Raw genomic sequence first — 17,584 nt, 5'->3', positions numbered from 1 at the left:
AGGTCAGGATGGTGAGCGACTGAATATGCTGGGTTTCGACATTCAACCCCCCCCCCCCCCCCCCAAAAAAAAAAAAAACCATGAACCATGGGGCGACTTTTGTGTGGCATGCTGGCATTCATCTTGATGCCCTGCCCGCTTCGCCATCGAAACCTAACACGAGAAACAAAAAACTGCTGCATTTCACTGAATGACAGTTGCCCGCTTTCGCACCCTTAGACCAGTCTCATCAGTCGTACCTGGGGCGCCCTCGTACCATTTGCCCAGTGAAGCGAATCAGTATGTGGCCGTCAGCCGCTGCACGAGATACGTCCCACTGTTAATACCTTCGTACTTCTTCTCTGATTCCGTTGCATATGTGCCGGGAATTGCCTCAATATGGCTCTTGAAGTTGGGGTTGCAGAAGTACCTGTTCAACGTTAGAGGCTGTTGTACATACGGGCGAGAGCCGGTCAACACCCACGCAATGCTGTACCGCGGCGGGTACTCGGTGCCGTCCTCTGGTTTCCTCGGGGGCTCGACCACGCGGTGGATGGTGCTCTTGATGGTGTCGTTGCTCCACCGCGCCAGGAGGTCGCCCGCGTTGACAACCACCGTCCCCGGGATGGGCGTCGCGTCCACGAACTGCCCGTTGGGGCTCTTGACCTGGAGGCCGCCGCGGTCGTCCTGGAACAACAGCGTGATGGAGCCGTAGTCGCTGTGCTCGCCGGCGCGGACCTGGCCGGGGTTGATCTTGAAGACGTTAGGGTCGACGGAGGGGTAGTGCAGCAGGCGCAGCGTGTTATCGCCGGCGTCGGTGAAGCTGTCAAAGAAGTGCTCGTCGATGCCCATGCCGACGGCGATGGCGCGCATGACCTCGACATGCAGCGCCTTGCACTGGTCGTGAAACTCGAGCATCTGCGACCTGAAGCCAGCGACGCGCGTACCCGGCTCCTCGACGGGCCACTGGTTAGGGTGGTCGGGCTCGCCCTCGCGGCCGATCTCGTAGCTTTCCTTCAGGTCGGGGTTCCCCGCGCGCACCTTTTCGATCTCGGCCGTGGTCGTCAGGTTACTGACCTTCTCGCGGCCGGGCGCCGAGTAGCCGCGGTTCGCCTCGGGCGTCGTCCAGCCGAGGGCGAGCTTCGCGGCGTCGTCCTGGGCGAAGAAGTCGGCTGACTTGGCAAAGGTGGCGGCGCGGAGCTCCGGAGTGATGGGCACGTTCTTGAGGTAGATAAACCCGGCGTTCTGGAACCCGCTGAGGATCTGCTTGGCCGTCGCGGTACGCTTGGCGGGATCGCCGTTGAGGAAGGCGGAGAAGTCGATGAGCTGAAATGAGGAGGTAAGCTGTGGCACGTGAGATGTTGCAGATGAGGATACCACTCACGGGGATGAAGAGGCCCTCCTTGTCTACCGCGGTGGCCGCCATGGCGATGTCAGTCAGTATCGTGCCTCTGAGGTGTTGTTTTGTTGCTGTGTTGCTGTGTTCATGTGGAGGAATACGGTTTGGGATTCGTCAATCAGACATCTGCAACAAGAGAGCATCACTTGAAGCAAAGGCGATGGGGGGGGGACTGGATAAGAAGTCGTGATAAGGTTCCTCACCACCGCAACGCGCGGGATGGGATCCGAGTGACTTATATCTCACTGGTTTTCGAATCACAGCCCGTGAGAGCGGCACGCCAGCCAACCACAAGCCGAGCATTGACGTCGTATCATGCTAGCCAACCACCGGCACCATCTACATAATCCGGACATGTCAAGGCTCCCTTGTTGATCCCGGCCATACGGGCGATACAGGGACAGAGAAAAGACTTTGGGAGGAGCCCGGGGGGCGCTACAGGCCCGGCTAGAACCGCAGTGGAGCGAGGGGGATCGGAGACCTCCTACACGTTATACGTACGTGTAAGACGAATAAGGTGGTGTTCGTTTACCCCGCCACCAAAAAGATAGGTGAGGGAAAGGGTGATGATAAGGGTCCGGGCGGAGGTTGAGATAACGGCGGGGTAAGATTACAGCCACCGCAATTGGAGACGCCCGCGTGTGGGGTTTGCGGTTTGTGGGACAATGAGACTGGAGGGTTGCACGTTGGGTGCGCATACGGAGTGCAATGAGGGGAACTTTGGATTTGCTGGATTTGCGCGTGCGGGTCGTGGCAACCTCGTCACCTTCCTGGAAAGACGTAGTCTGTCGGGTAACCGGTACTTACCTACCTCAAGGTACTTGTAAAAGACGAAGCGCCGGTCTCTGTTCCGCCCCGAAACCAGTCCAGCCGCTGTTTTCTCTGTTCCGTGTATTCCTGAAACCGTGACTTGTAAGTAAGCTGCTCGACTTGACTCACCATTGAGCCTCTCGATTTTTCTGTAAGTCGGCGGGCATCTCCTCCCATGTCTTTATTCCACGCCGGGAAACAGTCATTAGTAGCAAGACTCGACTCACAAAGAAACAGATGCCCATTTTCTGTTGATCCATCACCCCTCATTCGCTTCGGCTCGGGTCGGTAACACTCAAACCCCCCAACGGAAAAGGGAAACCAAACGCCCGCTGGCCAGAGACGAAATGGCCTCATCATCATCATCAACGCCCATGAAAGTGGTGGACATCCACACCCACATGTACCCCCCTTCGTATATCAAGATTCTTGAATCTCGAACCACCATTCCCGTCGTGCGCAGCTTCCCGCAAACGCCGGACCCGCGCTTCATCCTCCTCGCCTCGGAGGAGCAGGCCCTCGATGAAGCCACCAAGGACTCTTCGGCCAAGCCCCCGGGCCGGCCGCTGACCTCGCACTACGCCTCACTGGACCAGAAGGTGCATTTCATGGATACGCACAAGATCGACATCTCGGTCGTCTCCTTGGCGAACCCCTGGCTCGACTTTGTCGACGCCTCCGAGTCGGGCGCTATGGCCAAGGGTGTCAACGAGGAGTTCGACGCCATGTGCGCCGCCCACCCTGGCCGTCTCTTCTTCTTCGCCACCCTGCCCCTAACTGCGTCGCTCGAGACCATCCTCGAGGCCATCAACCACGTCAGAGCACTCAAGTATTGTCGCGGCATCATTCTCGGCACCTCGGGCCTGGGTAAGGGTCTCGACGATCCGGACCTGCTGCCCATCTTCAAGGCCATTGCCGCGGCCCGCCTGACCATCTTCCTGCACCCGCACTACGGCTTGCCCAACGACGTCTGGGGCCCCAGGGCGAGCAATGAGTACGGCCATGTGCTGCCTCTGGCGCTGGGCTTCCCAATGGAGACCACCATCGCCGTCACACGCATGTTTTTGGCAGGCGTCTTCGACGCGGTGCCCGAGCTGCGCATGCTTCTGGCGCACAGCGGCGGCACGCTGCCCTTCCTTGCGGGACGCATCGAGAGCTGCATCATGCACGATGGCCAGCTGGTGCGCGAGGGCAAGGCCGGCAAGGGCCGCAGAAAGGTGTGGGATGTGCTCAAGGAGCAGATCTACCTCGACGCCGTCATCTACTCCGAGGTTGGGTTGAAGGCGGCCATAGATGCGAGCGGAGCGGACAGGCTCATGTTCGGCACCGACCACCCCTTCTTCCCGCCGCTGACCACCGATGAGCAGGGCGAGTGGGAGAGTGTAAGCATGAATGCCGACGCGGTCGCTGCGGCCGTGGGCGAGGGGAGTGATCAGGCAAAGTCCATCATGGGCGGCAACGCGATCAGAATTTTGAACCTGAAGGTTGATTGAGTAAATTTTCTGGTAAAAGAAAAATGAAATCGATGTCGGGTCCTACTCATGGATGAATCTCGTGGTTTTGAATAAGCTCAGAACAACCTCACATGAGAAATGACCGTGTTGAGTGACCGATGCTTACCGCTTACCGTTTTGGGTAGGCGTCTGTGGATATAATCCATACCGCCTTCCCCTTCCATATCGGCTCCCTGATTTCTGCCGGCAGTCACTGAAAATATGGCTGCTGGCCCCGCGATGTACATTGATCCCGCATCTTGAACCGCCACTACTGTACTCATCGATTCGGCCGAAACTGAGCAATTGTAAGCGTACGGAAACAGGATCAGGCTCTGTATCATATCAGTTTATCTTCAAAATGACGGCTGAAGTCCGCCGCTCCAATGGAACACGCCTCGATGCGTCCCTTGGCATCACCGAGCGCATCGCGCCGAGCATGACAGCTTGGACTGGAGATATGCGCAAGAGGTCAGCTCCCCGACCTAGTTTCGTTGGATCTTCCTGCTGAAAAAGTCCATAGGTACACCGACTTCCAAGTCTACGAAATCAACAAAGATGGATCCGTCCTGCACCTTAAGGAAACTCGTCTCCCGCCACCTCCCAAGGACACCACTCCTGCTCCCCCCCCCCCTCCCCCTCCGGCCCCCGTAGTCGAGGAGAAGAAGGAAGAAGAAGCCAAGAAGGAAGACGCGGCACAGAACGAAGACACAACCGCCGCCGCCGTACCAACATCAGCAGCAGAGAAACCGGTCGTCCCCGAGATCCCTGCCGAAGACCTTGCGGCAATCGCCTCCCTCACAAATGAAGACTTCGCCAACCAGCTGCTGGCACTGTACCAGACAATATCCGCCGACCAGAACGCCAAGACCGAACCCGCGACCTCGCCCATCATGGACGACAAGGACCAGCGCTCCCAGCTCCACCAGAGCGTCCGGCGCATCTTCAACTCGGCAATCGACACGTCCACCGACCCGACGGGCGCTATCGTCGCCCGAGTCGTACCCCCTCGCGGCAAGGGGAAGGGGATGCGCGGCGGTCGCGACAACAATAACAACAGCAACAAGCAGAAGAAGCCCAAGGCCCGCGCTCCCGGCGAAGGGGAGTACCTCCACTTCACAATGTACAAGGAGAACCGCGACACCATGGACGCCCTGCACCAGATCTCCAAGGCGCTGCGAACCAAGCCCCAGGCCATCGGCACTGCAGGCACCAAAGATCGCCGCGCCGCCACCACGCAACGCTGCTCCATTCGCGGCCAGCGCGCCGACGCCCTCGTCCGCGCGCGCCTTAACGGCGTCACCGTCGGCGACTACCTCTACGCCCCGACGCCGATCCACCTCGGTGCCCACGCCGGCAACGAGTTCGTCATCGCCCTCAAGGACTGCCTCGTCGCCGGCTCGCCCGATCTATCCCCCGCCGACCGCCACGCTCAGATCCATAACTCCGTCAAGGCCGCTATGGCGAGCATGCACAGCCTCGGTTGGATCAACTACTTCGGCCACCAGCGCTTTGGCACGCACGCCGTCGGCACGCACGAGGTCGGTCGCCTGATCCTGCAGGAGGACTTCGAGGGCGCCGTCAACGCCATCCTCGCCTACGACGAGGCCATCGCCAAGCGCGCTGCCGCTGGCGAGGTACCCGAGCAGGCGCACGCGCGGGACGACTTCAGCCGCCACCACGCGTGTATGCTCTTCCGCGAGGGCGGGTCCGCGGAGGAAGCGCTCAAGCATCTGCCACGCCGCTTCTCCGCCGAGTCGAGCCTTATCCGCCACCTCGGCATGTCAAGCGGCCCCTCCCGCCGGGATTTCACTGGCGCCCTGACGAGCATTACCCGCGGCCTGCGCAGCATGTATCTGCATGCATACCAGTCCTACGTCTGGAACCACGCGGCGAGCCACCGCTGGCGGCTGTACGGCGAAAAGGTGGTTGAGGGCGACCTCGTTTTCGCCGACGGTTCGAAGCCGCAGGCCAATGATGCAGAGACGAACCAGGACGATGACGACGCCGAGTTCTCCGACGCACGCCCCTTGACCGCGGAAGAGGCCGCCTCAGGCAAGTACACAATCCACGACATCGTCCTCCCCTCCCCTGGCCACGCCGTCGTCTACCCCACCAATGCAGTGGGCGAATTTTACACGACCTTCATGCGCGACAACGGCGGCCTCGACCCGACCAAGATGATTCGCCGGCAGCGCGAGTTCAGCCTCCGCGGTGACTACCGCAAGGTCGTTGTGCGCTTCCTCGCCGAGCCCGGCTTCGAGGTGCGCGCGTACGAAGACGATAACGAGCAGATGCACCCCACCGACATGGACCGCATTCGCGCCGCGCGGAGCGGTGCGGGCAAGAAGCGTGCCCGCGACGAGGCCGAGGGGCAGGATGGCGACAACAAGAAGGCCAAGACGGAGATAGCCCTGGAGACGGCCCCGGAGACGGAGGCGCAGGGGGGCGAGGCCATGGGCGACGAGAAGATGGAGGACGCGCCGCAAACCGAAGAGGAGAAGCCTGCGGCCGGAGCAGAGGCAAAGGCCGAGGACGAGGCGGCTGCTGCAGGATCCAGGCCGACGGCCGAAAAGACCAAGACGGCTGTCGTGGTTAGATTCCAACTGCCCAAGAGCGCCTACGCCACCGTCGCGTTGCGGGAGCTGATGGGCGTCGACGAATCCGAAGTCGCGGCAGTCACCGCCACCACCACCGCCGCCACTGTTGCTACTGCTGCTCACAAGGAGACAGATGAGTCCCCCAAGTCGGCCGAGACCGAGACAACATCCGTGGCTCACGCATGATCAGCGTCGAAAAGTGCGTCGACGGGGGGGGGGGACAGTAAACAAACACTTCATCACTGACTGAAGGTTGATGAAATCTACTTGGCATGTAAATGGTGTAGACTAGATTAGATACCCCCTACTTGGAGAGAGAATCGTTTTCATCGATAAATATGTACAATGCCTCCCTAACCCCCTACCAAACACACATCGGCCCGAGAAAGAAGAAAGACGAGAAAAGAAAAAATCAACCCAAGAGGACGGCAATACTTTTTCCCCCGTTTGAATTCGCTTGAACGTCGCAAATAATGCCAATGGTCTTTCCAACTAGGTAGTGCTGACACCGACTCGCTCGTCCCGGGTACAACTCAGCTACCGCTACTGAAGAAGAACCCAGCCCCTCTTCCCCCTGAGAGCGAGACAATCGGCAATCCTGTGCCCGTACGCCCGTCATATTAAATCATGAAAAATTGTCTTGTCCTGCTTGATCGCTTTGCCGCTGGCTTGGGTGTAAATGTGCTTCCTCTCTCGAGTCGTCGAGCTTATGGCGTTTTCACTCTAGAGACTCCGGCCACTATTCTCGCAGTTTCTCCGGGAGGTGCCTCTGGTTCCCTTTGTGGTCCCGATTGGTCATCAAGCTGGCGCCGTGTGAGACAATGAATGTCATGCATGGTTGAATGCGTTGCAGATGCATTGTCCTTGTCCTGCCCACGCTTATTTGGTGTCCCAACCCCAAACCTGGGCGAGATATTTCGCCATGTTGACACGTTTCGACCGCATCTCAACCATCCACGGATGCTCGAGCATCCTCCAGGGGCTTGCTCTTCGAGTAGACTCCTTCTCGAGACTTCAAATCATGTCAGCGAACCGGGTTCACATCAACTGCAGGAAGCCACTTACCAGCACTCGATAAAGTACTTGAAGTTGTCGCTCCAAAAAATGTTTGCATCGGGCTCATCCTTGAGCTTCGGTATCGGTTGCCGGACGATGTAGGTTAGAAGGTCGATCAATCCGGCTCGTGGTTGCATCTCGGTACCGTCGGCTGGGAACGGGAACCGGTGTTGCGCCACCTCCAGCAGAGTGACGCCTGTTGACCAGACGTCGGAAGTGATGGTGTACGACTGGCCGGTGATACGCTCGGGGGCCATGTAGTAGCTGGTGCCGATGAAGGTGTTTGCTTCTCCCTTGGTGCCAAAGTCGCCGGAAACACCAAAGTCGCAGAGTTTGACATCTCCGTTCCTGCAGAGCAGGATGTTGGACGGCTTGATGTCTCGATGAATAATACGCATACCGTGCAGGTACGTCAGTCCGCGGAGCACACCCTCCGAGATCTTGCCCAGAACTTTCTCGCCGGTACGGCCGCCGAGCTTCTTTACCTCCTTGTAGATGCTGTCCAGGGAGCCGCCTTCGCAGAACTCCATGGCGATCGAGATGGTGCCCGTCGTCGAGTCCTCGAAGGCGCCATAGTAGCGGCAGATGTGTTCCGATGCACACTCCTTGTTGAATCCCAATTCGCGCACAATCTGCTTCTTGACGTCGGGATCGGGATTTGTGGTGATGACCTAAAGTTATTAGCCCTCGTTTTCCGACAGTGTGAATAGCATGATACGCACCTTGAGGGCGAAGGTGGTCTTTCCACCCTTCAATTTGGCTTTCGTAACGGCTCCGCCGGCACCTTCGCCGAGACTGCCGAGCTCCTCGATCCGGTTCTCCATGCTCGCAACCCTCCAGCCGTCCGAGTCGAGCTCCTCCACATCCAGTGTTCTACCCCGCTCCAATGATAGCTTGTCGAAACCCTCGAGCCCCTGCAGGCTGTTATCTCGCTCCATGCCAACTCCGCCTTCGCTCCGCTCAGAGTATATGGAGCCTACAGCGGATGACGGATCCGGAGTTCCTTGAGGCCTCGCTGGGAAGCCGTACTGTGAAGCAAAGGATAGCGCCGAGTATTGAGAGCCGGCTGATGTGGGATTGCTAGCACGGCCGTCCAGAGGGCCGAAGCTGCCCGACCTTGAATGGGCCGCGCTGCTCTCACTGCCACCGCTCGCTGACTGTCCTACGCCTGCCGCTCTCGATGGCTGCTCGTAGGGTGTCGTCTGGCTGCCCTTCGGAGTGGCCAGGTGCAGAGTCGGGAGGGGAGGTCGCGAGTTTACGGGCTGAGGCGGCTGTCCGCCGACTGGCTTTGCATTTGGCGAAGGAGGAATCGCGAGACCGAGTCTAGGTGTTCGAGCACCGCCGCCGGACCTGCCACCGGGAATGGCAGGGCGGAGTAGGGGGACTGGCGAGTTCATCATGGGAACGGATCCGGGCGTGGATAGGGCGGGGGAGGGGATACTCGGTGGTGCCTGAAGAGAAGGTGTCAACAGAGCTCGCGACCACGAGCATGACGAAGATGCATCACGCGGGCATGCTTACCTGCTGAGGAGGGTCCATTGTCTGAGGCTGTGAAGATTGCTGATCGACCATGACAGCAATGGTATGTCGGACGGGCCAGAAGAGTGCAGTTGAAGTGGGGGAGGGGCAGAGAGATGGGATTCCACGAGGTCGCAAAGGAAGTGAAGTCAAGAGCTACGTGACGATGTGATGGCTGCGGCACAGAGCACGGGCGGAAACCAGGAACTAGTGCGGCGGAAGGGTTGTGCCGAGCAAGTAACTGACGTAGTGAATGGGTTGGTTGGAGGTGGGAAATGGGAGGCTTCAAAAGACCGATGCTTCTGGTTCCAAGCCAAGTGCGTCAGTATCGTCGAGAGGGGCTGTTGAAGCGTGTTTCCTTGAAGATCGGAATGGATGAAAGCGAGAGACACGATAGAAAACCGGCGTAGAAGATCGAGCAGCTTTCCCCGCAGGAGTCAGGAGGTCGATATCGGGGGTTAGAGAGCGGGTTTGAGTGGGATGTGACGTTCCGAGCGAGGTTGTGGTACGCGGCCTGGGTCGACTCGAACAGTTCCTGATCTGTGTTGGGGCCAAGGGGGGTATTCCAGAGAGGGGGGAGGGGGTTCTCTTGCGAAGGGGTGGTGCAGTATCGAAGTTGGCCAGATGAGATAGAAAGGCGGGTGAGGGATGCGAGTGCAAAGTAGTGGCAACTGACGAGCCCAAAGGACCTGAATCCTTTTGAGAGTGGGAGAGGAAGAGGGAGGGAGAGCCTGAGAGGTAAGAGATGGTGCTGCTTGAGTGGGATTCGAGCGACGAATGGGCAAAAAAGGCGGGGAGCGGCGGGATGGGGGCGGGCTTGGGCGCTAATTCCAAGGCCAAGTTCCAATGGAAACCGGGGGGCCTGATGCACTGGGCAAGGTCATTTGGTGTGTGTACTGTATGTGTGTGTGTGTGTGTGTGTGTGTGTGTGTGTGTGAGTGTGTTGTGTTGTGTTGCGTGTCGGGCCAAGGTACCTTTTCCGTCTGCTGCAGGCTGCAACAGGCGCAGATTGGGGGGGACTGGTACATTCAGCAACACAAGCTGTCCCGTACCTCGTGTATCTACCTTAGGCAGATAGCAAGATACCTACGCACGCTAGGTACCCACCTGTAAAATGGACCTTCTGTACCTACTAATCCCTCAACCACTAACATCGTCATGCCATTCCCATCTCGCACCTCGCATTTGGACGAATAGTACGAACAAACACGCCAAAGTCAATGGAATAGTTCCCCGCTGAAGCTGAAGACTACACAATACTCTCAGCCGTCTTTGTTTACGTTTTGAGAGTCTTTGGGCGAAAACAACACGCCGCACGACGTAGTCAGTTCCTTGCGTCCGTCCTAGGTTCTGGCCTTCCGGTTTTGGCAGTTTCAAGCATACGGCAATGGCCCCCCCTAGGCCTGGACTCCTTCAACTGGATACAACTGGCGAGGCGGGCGGAGCTTCGAAGGGGGGGCAGACAGGCAAGAGAGTCAGTCAGTCATGAATATGCGGGTGTCCTACTGTGCGTTTGGGGGAAAACACACAAGACCTGTTGACGGAGACGCACGGAAACGAGGCAACAAAGTCAATTCTGGCCGTCTCGTCATCGGGCCGCGTACTCTACCCAGGAGAAAGTGCCTCACTATGTACCAACACCACTCACCATTCACCACTCACCAGCCCCTCCATAACCAGACAGTCGTTCTGTCGAACCAGAGGCACGGTGTGATGAGTGAGCTCCGTCCCGTCCCAGACGATGCCTACCAAGGGGCAAATTACTTCCACTGCAAACACACACACACACACACACACACACACACACAACGGACCCATGCTGGGCCGTTTACGCGCAACGGAAGAACAGTGAGAGGGCGTACAGATACATGGGGGGGGGGGGGGGCATGAGGCACCGGCAGGGGTTGCGCTGCCGTTGGTAGTGTGTCGTCCGTGTCTTGGGCTGCCATTCGATGCCCTGCCCTGCGACATGCTGCTAGCAAGTCGCCGGCCGCCTGTCCCCTCGGGCCAAGCATCTCGCCTAGCATCAATCGCACAGGGGGGGGGGGGCACGCACCAGGCTGGCCCTGCACTGCTTCCCGGCCATCTTCTGCATCTTTTTGCATACGAATGAATACCTGGGTTCGTCGACAACCCGGGAGACGTTCCCGAAACAACTCGGCTCTCCGTTCCAAGGTCTTGGGATGGAGGGAGGTGAGACGAGGCATTTGGTGTGACTGGATAACAACAGGACTCATGTCTGATGAAGGAGTAATGATGAACATGGCTCTGTGCCATTCTCCACGGCGTTGGCTTTCGCTTCTGCTTAGGTGTCGACAATTAGTCAGTTCGTTCGGGTCGCGAGCCAACAATCGCCCACTCCTACTCCCGTGGCACATTCCCACCCACTAAGACAGCCCGCGACATCACATACATGACTGCAGGATCACAGAACGGCTCCATGCGGGCCGACGGCAGCCAATCACCAATGGCCCAGTTCACACTGGGGTCCCAAGAGAGGCGTGCTGATGAAACTCGCATCAGCCATTTGACAGACAGCGTCTCGTCTGGAAATGGGGGCGTTTCCGGACGCGGCAACAGATCAGGACAGGCAGGCCGACCGACCCAAGCCCTTTTCGGCAGATGCTGTTGGAGGGGACTAGAACTCCGTCCGCGGCAAAAACACCCACCTGCCGCGGGTTCCAAATCATTCAGCATGCCGCATGCCACATTACGACCCGAAGTTCCCAACAACATCGGCATAGCAAGCTGCTCCATGCGTTTCCGTCCCGTCAGCTGATTGCAGAAAACTCGGCTGCGACGCTGATGGTTGCTCAGCCATTGCGTTGCCGCTTCGCTGTTGGAAGGACGGCGCTCTCATCCTTCACCGCATTGTCCTGTTGTCCGCAGACCCCGTATAACTGGACCTGGACTGGACCCTGATCGGACGAGGGTCCGATTTTCCAGGGCCCTGCCCCAAAACGCATGAAGTACGCGCCCTCGGTGCACCGAATGTTGCCTTGTCTTTGGTCGCGGAAGTCTCGAAGGCCAGGCCGGTTCACCCAGCTTGGAACAAGTGTCTCTGACTTGCCACGATCAGCCATCCATGGAGCAGTAAAATGAGGCAAGCTGAGGGACACAGGCAGGATCACGGCGTGGGTGCTGCTGATCGCGCCGCGATCCTCCCTCCCTTGGCTTGTCGAATCCGGACCATCGGGTCCCATCTGTGTGGTATATAAGGGTGTACATACTCATGCCAGCTTGTCAGACGGTGCATCTGAATGTAGGAATGAGGGAATCCGAAAGATCCACTGTGACCCTCGTTCCCAGAGACAGAGAGGCATCCGTTGTGGACGTAGGTTTGTACGCCCCCTCCACCAAGCGACCTGAACTGTCCGGGATCGGCATTTGTCGATTCCTCTTTGCGTCGTCTCCCTCCTCCATCGTCACCCGCTGGCACGAGGCCGCGGATCGACCCGACTTTACAAACAGACATCACTGCAGTCACAAGCAGACCAAGCCCAAGATTCGGCTGCCATGTCCTAGGCTGATGCACTCTGGGCATAAGCACCACGCATCCGGGGGCGGGCATCCGGCAGTCGCCAAGAGCATAGGGCATAGGGCGGAAATGCGGTCGGGCTGGCCCCATCCTTGGGCGCGGGAAGCAACGTTATGCTGTCATCAACCTTCAGCCCTGAAGAGTTTCCTGGCTCTGCGCCACTACTGTACGATGGATGTACTGGCTGCCCCCCCCCCCCCCCCCCCCCCCCCCCCCCCCCCAGCAACAAGATCCGGGTCAACCATCTCGTCAGGTCCTCTCAAATCATATTCATGATTTATGCCCATTTTCTATTACACGCGCACAAGTGTGCGACACAGAGAAGCATCATGGTGGTAACGGATGAAATATGCAGCCAACAGATGACAGATGTGACTCGTAAGTAAGTTTGAGCATGCTCTCCCCCCTGAGTCTATCTCTCTAACGCAACGTCTCTGAGTGGTTGCAGGCTGTTGACTGTAGTGGACTGTGGGTCTGTGGCTGTCCTTAGCGGCTCCTATCCCCAAGCGCGCGTCTATCTTGACGCTTTGGGACTTGGCACACTCCACAATGCCACCACCGTCCGATCCAATTGGACTGTCTCATTCGATACTAGCACCCTGTATGACCCCGCTTGCCCGTCCAATCCCCGTCGCCGACAAACATTCTGAATCCAAGGCTTTTACTTTTTTTTTTTTTTTCATCCAAAAGTTTTGGAGGACCCTAGGCCGAAAATTCTCATACGCTGGTGCAGCCGCCGCCCGCCCGCTCATCCCCCAACCCTTGAACCAGAAGAATCGCTACTCTTGTCTCAGGCCCTTTGATCGACCGCACTCGAAGAAGAGATATACCATATATCTCGATTCTGTGATAGATCGCCCCCAATGCCGTCCTCTGCAGCCCCCAGACGCCCTGGTCCCGCCGCCGACGACGAGGACCCGGCATCTTCTTCCTCCGCCAACTCTTCCGGCGCCGAGTCCGAATCCGACTACCTTGACAGTCCCGCCTCGCGCAAGAGACGGAGGACTGAGCCCCCTGCCGAGCCAGACCTCGAAGACGATGACGATGACGACGAGGAGCTGAAGGCCATTGTCTCAACCATCAAGGCCCCATCAAGAATCAAGCGCGCCGCCGCCGCCGTCGAAGAAGCACCTCAGACCGTCCGTCCCGCGCCGTCGCAAAGCACAATCTCTGCGCCGACGGACCCCAACACCACCTTCTCCGCCATCAATGTGCGCCCATGGCTCGTGCAGTCGTTGGCCAACATGGCCATCAAGCGGCCCACCGGCATTCAGAAGGGCTGTATACCCGAGATCCTCAAGGGGAGAGACTGCATCGGCGGCAGCAGGACCGGTTCCGGCAAAACGGTCGCCTTCGCCGTGCCCATCCTCCAGAAATGGGCCGAGGACCCCACCGCCATCTTCGCCCTCGTTCTGACGCCCACCCGCGAGCTCGCCCTGCAAATCTTTGAACAGTTCAAGGCCATCTCCTCCCCGCAGAGCCTCAAGGCCATCCTCGTCACCGGAGGCTCCGACATGCGCCCGCAGGCCATCGCCCTCGCCCAGCGCCCCCACGTCGTCATCGCCACCCCCGGCCGCCTCGCCGACCACATCCGCACCTCGGGAGAGGACACCGTCTGCGGCCTGCGCCGCGTAATGTACGTCGTGCTCGACGAGGCCGACCGTCTCCTCGACGCCACGGGGCCCGGCAGCATGATCCCCGACGTCGAGGAGTGCCTCTCCGTGCTGCCGCCCTCGTCCCAGCGCCAGACCCTCCTCTTCACCGCCACCATCACCCCCGAGGTCCGCGCCCTCAAGGACATGCCCCTCAAGCCCGGCAAGCAGCCCGTCTTCGTCTGCGAGGTCGACACCCAGGCCCTCGCCATCCCCGCCACCCTCGCCCAGATGCACCTCCAGGTCCCCGTCACCCACCGCGAGCACTATCTCCACACCTTCCTCCTCACCGATGCCAATACCGAGAAGTCCGTCATCATCTTCTGTAACCGCACCTCGACCGCCGACTACCTCCACCACCTGCTGCGCCTGCTCGACCACCGCGTCACGTCACTGCACTCGGGTCTGCCCCAGCGCCAGCGCATCGACAACCTGGGCCGCTTCCGCGCCGCCGCCGCGCGGATCCTCGTCGCCACGGACGTCGCCTCGCGCGGTCTCGACATCCCCGAGGTCGGGCTCGTCGTCAACTACGACATCCCGCGCAACCCAGACGACTACATCCACAGGGTCGGCCGTACGGCGCGTGCGGGACGCAAGGGCGAGGCCGTGACGTTTGTCGGGCAGAGGGACGTCGAGCTGGTGCTGGCCATCGAGGCCCGCGTGGGCCGGCAGATGGAGGCGTGGCAGGAGGAGGGAGTCAACCTCGAGACGCGCGTGCTGCGGGACACGCTCAAGGTCGTGAGCGAGAAGAAGAGGGAGGCGCTGCTGGAGCTCGAGGAAGGGAGGGAGGTCGGCGGAAAGAGGAAGAGGACAAAACAGAAGCTCAATGCTTGAAAGGGGGGGAGCGTACGAGGTTGTTGAAAAAGCTAGTACAGAATTATCCGGGTCTCGGTGTTGTCATGGTTGGATGAGAGTAGACGGGATAGACAAAACAATACCCAACAGACAAATGTCCAAGGCACTGATGAAGCCGACACGTCGCAATCTCAAAATCACGATGGCTCGCCTTGGGTGACTCTCCCGGCATGATCTGCTATAAAGTGGACCTCAAAATGGGCTGAGAGGGTCAATGGGTGAAGCACCACTCATTCCAGGGTCTTTTACGACATACAGTGTGGGCAAAAAAGGTGATGGCGTGATGCTCCAGAACGGCGGCCAAAGATGTAGGATCCCACAGAGATTATCCGGTTCTGCAGTTTGCCATGACCGTCTTGAGAGCATTTTACTGCCAAGACCCTTTTCCCTTCTTTTCACCAAGAAAAGTCCACATTGTTGGATGCTGTTGATATCAAACCCCAGGTTTCATTAACAGCAACGGTTTATCCTATTTTGTCCTCATTTTATAGTACTTATCAGACCACAAGACCGGCTGAGAAGGACACCTGGTTTCTCTCGAGGTTATCCGGCATTAACAAGTGAGAATCTCCTTTGAGTAGCCGTTATCCCTTCTTAGGGCATCGCTGACGAGCTCTTTGGCATGTGTAGGGAGAAAACAAAACCGGGTCTCAGTGTCGTCTGATTAGAACACAACATAATCGAGCGTCCCTGGATCATAACTCGTCGTCATCATTCGTAAAGTGGTAGTACAGGCGTGGTAGGTAGGAAATACAGGGTATCTCTGGAAGTCGTCCAAAAAACATCGCACCGCACCATGCCGAGGCTGTCTCTGTGGCTCAGTTCTCCCTTCTCAAGTAACTAGGCAGGCATTGTAAGCCCCAGCCCGCAGACCTCCTGGCCCAGCGTGGCCCGGAACTCGCTCGAACGCCTCCAGTGCTCGCGGTCGATGCGTTCCTCCTCTTTGAGCATCTTGAAGTCGAGCAGGCCATCGTCGCCCTTGCGCTGGCGGACCATCTCGGCCTCGACCTTCTTAAATGTCTGCCAGTCATCCATCTGGGATGGCCTGGGCACCTTCTGCACCTCCTCGAGGCTCTTCTGGCCATCAACATGTTCCAGCAGGAGCTCGAGGCGGTACTTATCGGTGGTGGCGTCGAGCTTGTTGCCGTACTGGCGGATGGTGTAACTGTCGTTCTGTCAGAAGAGGTCGCGTAAAACGGGAAGCGAAGTGACACTCACAGTCCGTCGTAGCGCACACCGGCCTGTGGAGCCAGTGTGCTCTTGAGGCGATAGCCCCTGAGGATGCGGATCTGAGTGCCGACCTGCGTGAGAAGAGAGACGTGCATGTCGGAGAGGCGCCCCTCGCGGACGTATCGGTAGAGCTTGCCGCGGACGTGCTCCTCGAGCCCTGTCAGGAGGGGAAGGGCGGTGACGCCGTACTTGCCCTTGGTGGGCTTCTCGACCGCGGTGCCAATGATGCCGTCGCGCTGGGCGCAGGCCAGATTCAGCCACCAGCTGTAGGAAAGTCAGTATCTCCACATAGAGCCGGAGGCAACCAAGTGACTTACTGGCCAGGCTCAAACTGTTGGTTTCCCTCAAGCTCCGATATGGGATCGGGGCAGCTGTTGCGGACGGTCCAAGACTCGAGGGGGTCCATGCCGGCGGCGGTAAAGTGGATGTCGCGCATCTCGCCGCCGATGGACAGCCTGCGCTGACGCACCTGGTCGAGGGCAAAGTACTGCTCGCGGAACCTGCTCCTCCAGATCTTTTGAAGACTCTCGGCGACGGCCATGTCGGCACGAAAGCGCAGGGGTAGCGGAGATGGGCGGCAGGCGGGGTCGAGGACGTCGGCGAGGAGCTTGTCCAGACGAGCGTACTGAAGCGTCTCGAAGTCAAGAGAGGGACTGTGACGCAGTTCTTCCTTCAAAATCTTCTCGAAGAGCTCTTGGACTCTGTCTGCGTGCGGTCCAAAGCTCTTCTCCCGCTGAAGGGACGTCCGGACCGAGTCGCAGAGCTCGAGGAGCTCCTCTTTGACCGGCAGGGGTTCGACTGGCGGGGAGGAGAGCACAGCTGGGCACATGTTAGACTGTGGCAGAACCGGTTGGCGAGAGCGAGTGCTGACCTGCTCCGGGATATCTCATGAAATATGTCTCTGATGTTCCGTCCATCTGGAACGGCGAGCGGCAGGGCCTGGTCACGACTTGGGTAGGCGACATGGCGGTCCAGCGGGTGGAGGCGGCCACAGCTCTACGGAACCAAAATGGTATGATGGATGTTTGTAGATGTCAGGGCTTGCATCTAAGGCCAATAGCGTGCGGACTGAGAAGTTGGTGACGAATATGAGGTTAGGCGTTGAATCTTGGATCTAGGCATGAGGGTGTGTGTGTGTGTGTTGTCTTCTCTCTCGAAGCTGAGCATGTCTCCGAAATGAACAATCTCAAGATGGATGAGGGAACGAGCAACGGCTTATATTAAAGGAGGATATCAGAGAATGCAATGGCTTGAAGAAAAGCGTGGTGTTGGAGCTAGAAAAACGCGTACCCCTGAGCTTTGGCGTTCGCGGCGGTGCGAGATGGCCGGAAGGAGACATGGCGCGTGTTCCTGGTGGCACTCCTCTCCTTAGACGAGAGGTGCAAATGGGGGAAAGCCCCATCCGTTGGAACCATTCTGCTGGGAAAGGGATCTGGATCAGGGACCAGTGCCGA

General features: G+C 58.6%; 6 protein-coding genes across 6 annotated transcripts; 3 read left to right on the top strand and 3 right to left on the bottom strand.

Annotated features, from left to right (window-relative positions):
- Nucleotides 1-65: 65 nt before the first annotated feature.
- Nucleotides 66-3,766, bottom strand: CDEST_01402 (Putative oxoglutarate/iron-dependent dioxygenase, non-hem dioxygenase domain-containing protein). The gene is made up of 3 exons (XM_062917561.1): nt 1,364-3,766; nt 464-1,305; nt 66-409 (listed from the first exon to the last, which is right to left on the bottom strand). The coding sequence occupies exons 1-3, from the start codon at nt 1,403-1,405 to the stop codon at nt 277-279; spliced, it is 1,017 nt and encodes a 338-aa protein (XP_062773612.1). The 5' UTR covers nt 1,406-3,766; the 3' UTR covers nt 66-276.
- On the top strand, nt 2,085-3,731 carry CDEST_01403 (Putative 2-amino-3-carboxymuconate-6-semialdehyde decarboxylase, metal-dependent hydrolase). The gene is made up of 2 exons (XM_062917562.1): nt 2,085-2,339; nt 2,426-3,731. Exon 2 carries the CDS (start codon nt 2,536-2,538, stop codon nt 3,679-3,681), a length of 1,146 nt encoding a protein of 381 aa, XP_062773613.1. The 5' UTR covers nt 2,085-2,339; nt 2,426-2,535; the 3' UTR covers nt 3,682-3,731.
- A 182-nt stretch (nt 3,767-3,948) lies between the features above and the next one.
- CDEST_01401 (Putative pseudouridine synthase, TruD, pseudouridine synthase, catalytic domain superfamily) lies at nt 3,949-6,468 on the top strand. Its single transcript, XM_062917560.1, has 2 exons — nt 3,949-4,152; nt 4,205-6,468. The coding sequence occupies exons 1-2, from the start codon at nt 4,043-4,045 to the stop codon at nt 6,465-6,467; spliced, it is 2,373 nt and encodes a 790-aa protein (XP_062773611.1). The 5' UTR covers nt 3,949-4,042; the 3' UTR covers nt 6,468.
- Nucleotide 6,469: 1 nt separating this feature from the next.
- Nucleotides 6,470-9,593, bottom strand: CDEST_01400 (Putative serine/threonine-protein kinase, active). Its single transcript, XM_062917559.1, has 4 exons — nt 8,859-9,593; nt 8,060-8,788; nt 7,347-8,008; nt 6,470-7,293 (listed from the first exon to the last, which is right to left on the bottom strand). Exons 1-4 carry the CDS (start codon nt 8,907-8,909, stop codon nt 7,161-7,163), a joined length of 1,575 nt encoding a protein of 524 aa, XP_062773610.1. The 5' UTR covers nt 8,910-9,593; the 3' UTR covers nt 6,470-7,160.
- Nucleotides 9,594-12,131: 2,538 nt separating this feature from the next.
- CDEST_01399 (Putative ATP-dependent RNA helicase DEAD-box, Helicase superfamily 1/2, ATP-binding protein) lies at nt 12,132-15,632 on the top strand. The gene is made up of 4 exons (XM_062917558.1): nt 12,132-12,570; nt 12,617-12,775; nt 12,842-15,460; nt 15,531-15,632. Exon 3 carries the CDS (start codon nt 13,257-13,259, stop codon nt 14,877-14,879), a length of 1,623 nt encoding a protein of 540 aa, XP_062773609.1. The 5' UTR covers nt 12,132-12,570; nt 12,617-12,775; nt 12,842-13,256; the 3' UTR covers nt 14,880-15,460; nt 15,531-15,632.
- A 108-nt stretch (nt 15,633-15,740) lies between these two features.
- On the bottom strand, nt 15,741-17,350 carry CDEST_01398 (Putative PUA-like superfamily, SRA-YDG superfamily protein; the record flags this gene model as incomplete). The annotated part of the gene is made up of 4 exons (XM_062917557.1): nt 17,002-17,350; nt 16,448-16,949; nt 16,119-16,394; nt 15,741-16,065 (listed from the first exon to the last, which is right to left on the bottom strand). The coding sequence occupies exons 1-4, from the start codon at nt 17,093-17,095 to the stop codon at nt 15,741-15,743; spliced, it is 1,197 nt and encodes a 398-aa protein (XP_062773608.1). The 5' UTR covers nt 17,096-17,350.
- Nucleotides 17,351-17,584: the final 234 nt, after the last annotated feature.

The sequence above is a fragment of the Colletotrichum destructivum genome, chromosome 1 (genome assembly GCF_034447905.1).
Source record: "Colletotrichum destructivum chromosome 1, complete sequence".
Lineage (NCBI taxonomy): Eukaryota > Fungi > Ascomycota > Sordariomycetes > Glomerellales > Glomerellaceae > Colletotrichum > Colletotrichum destructivum.
Note: the sequence above shows the minus strand (reverse complement) of the source record. Positions and strands in the feature narration are given on the sequence as shown.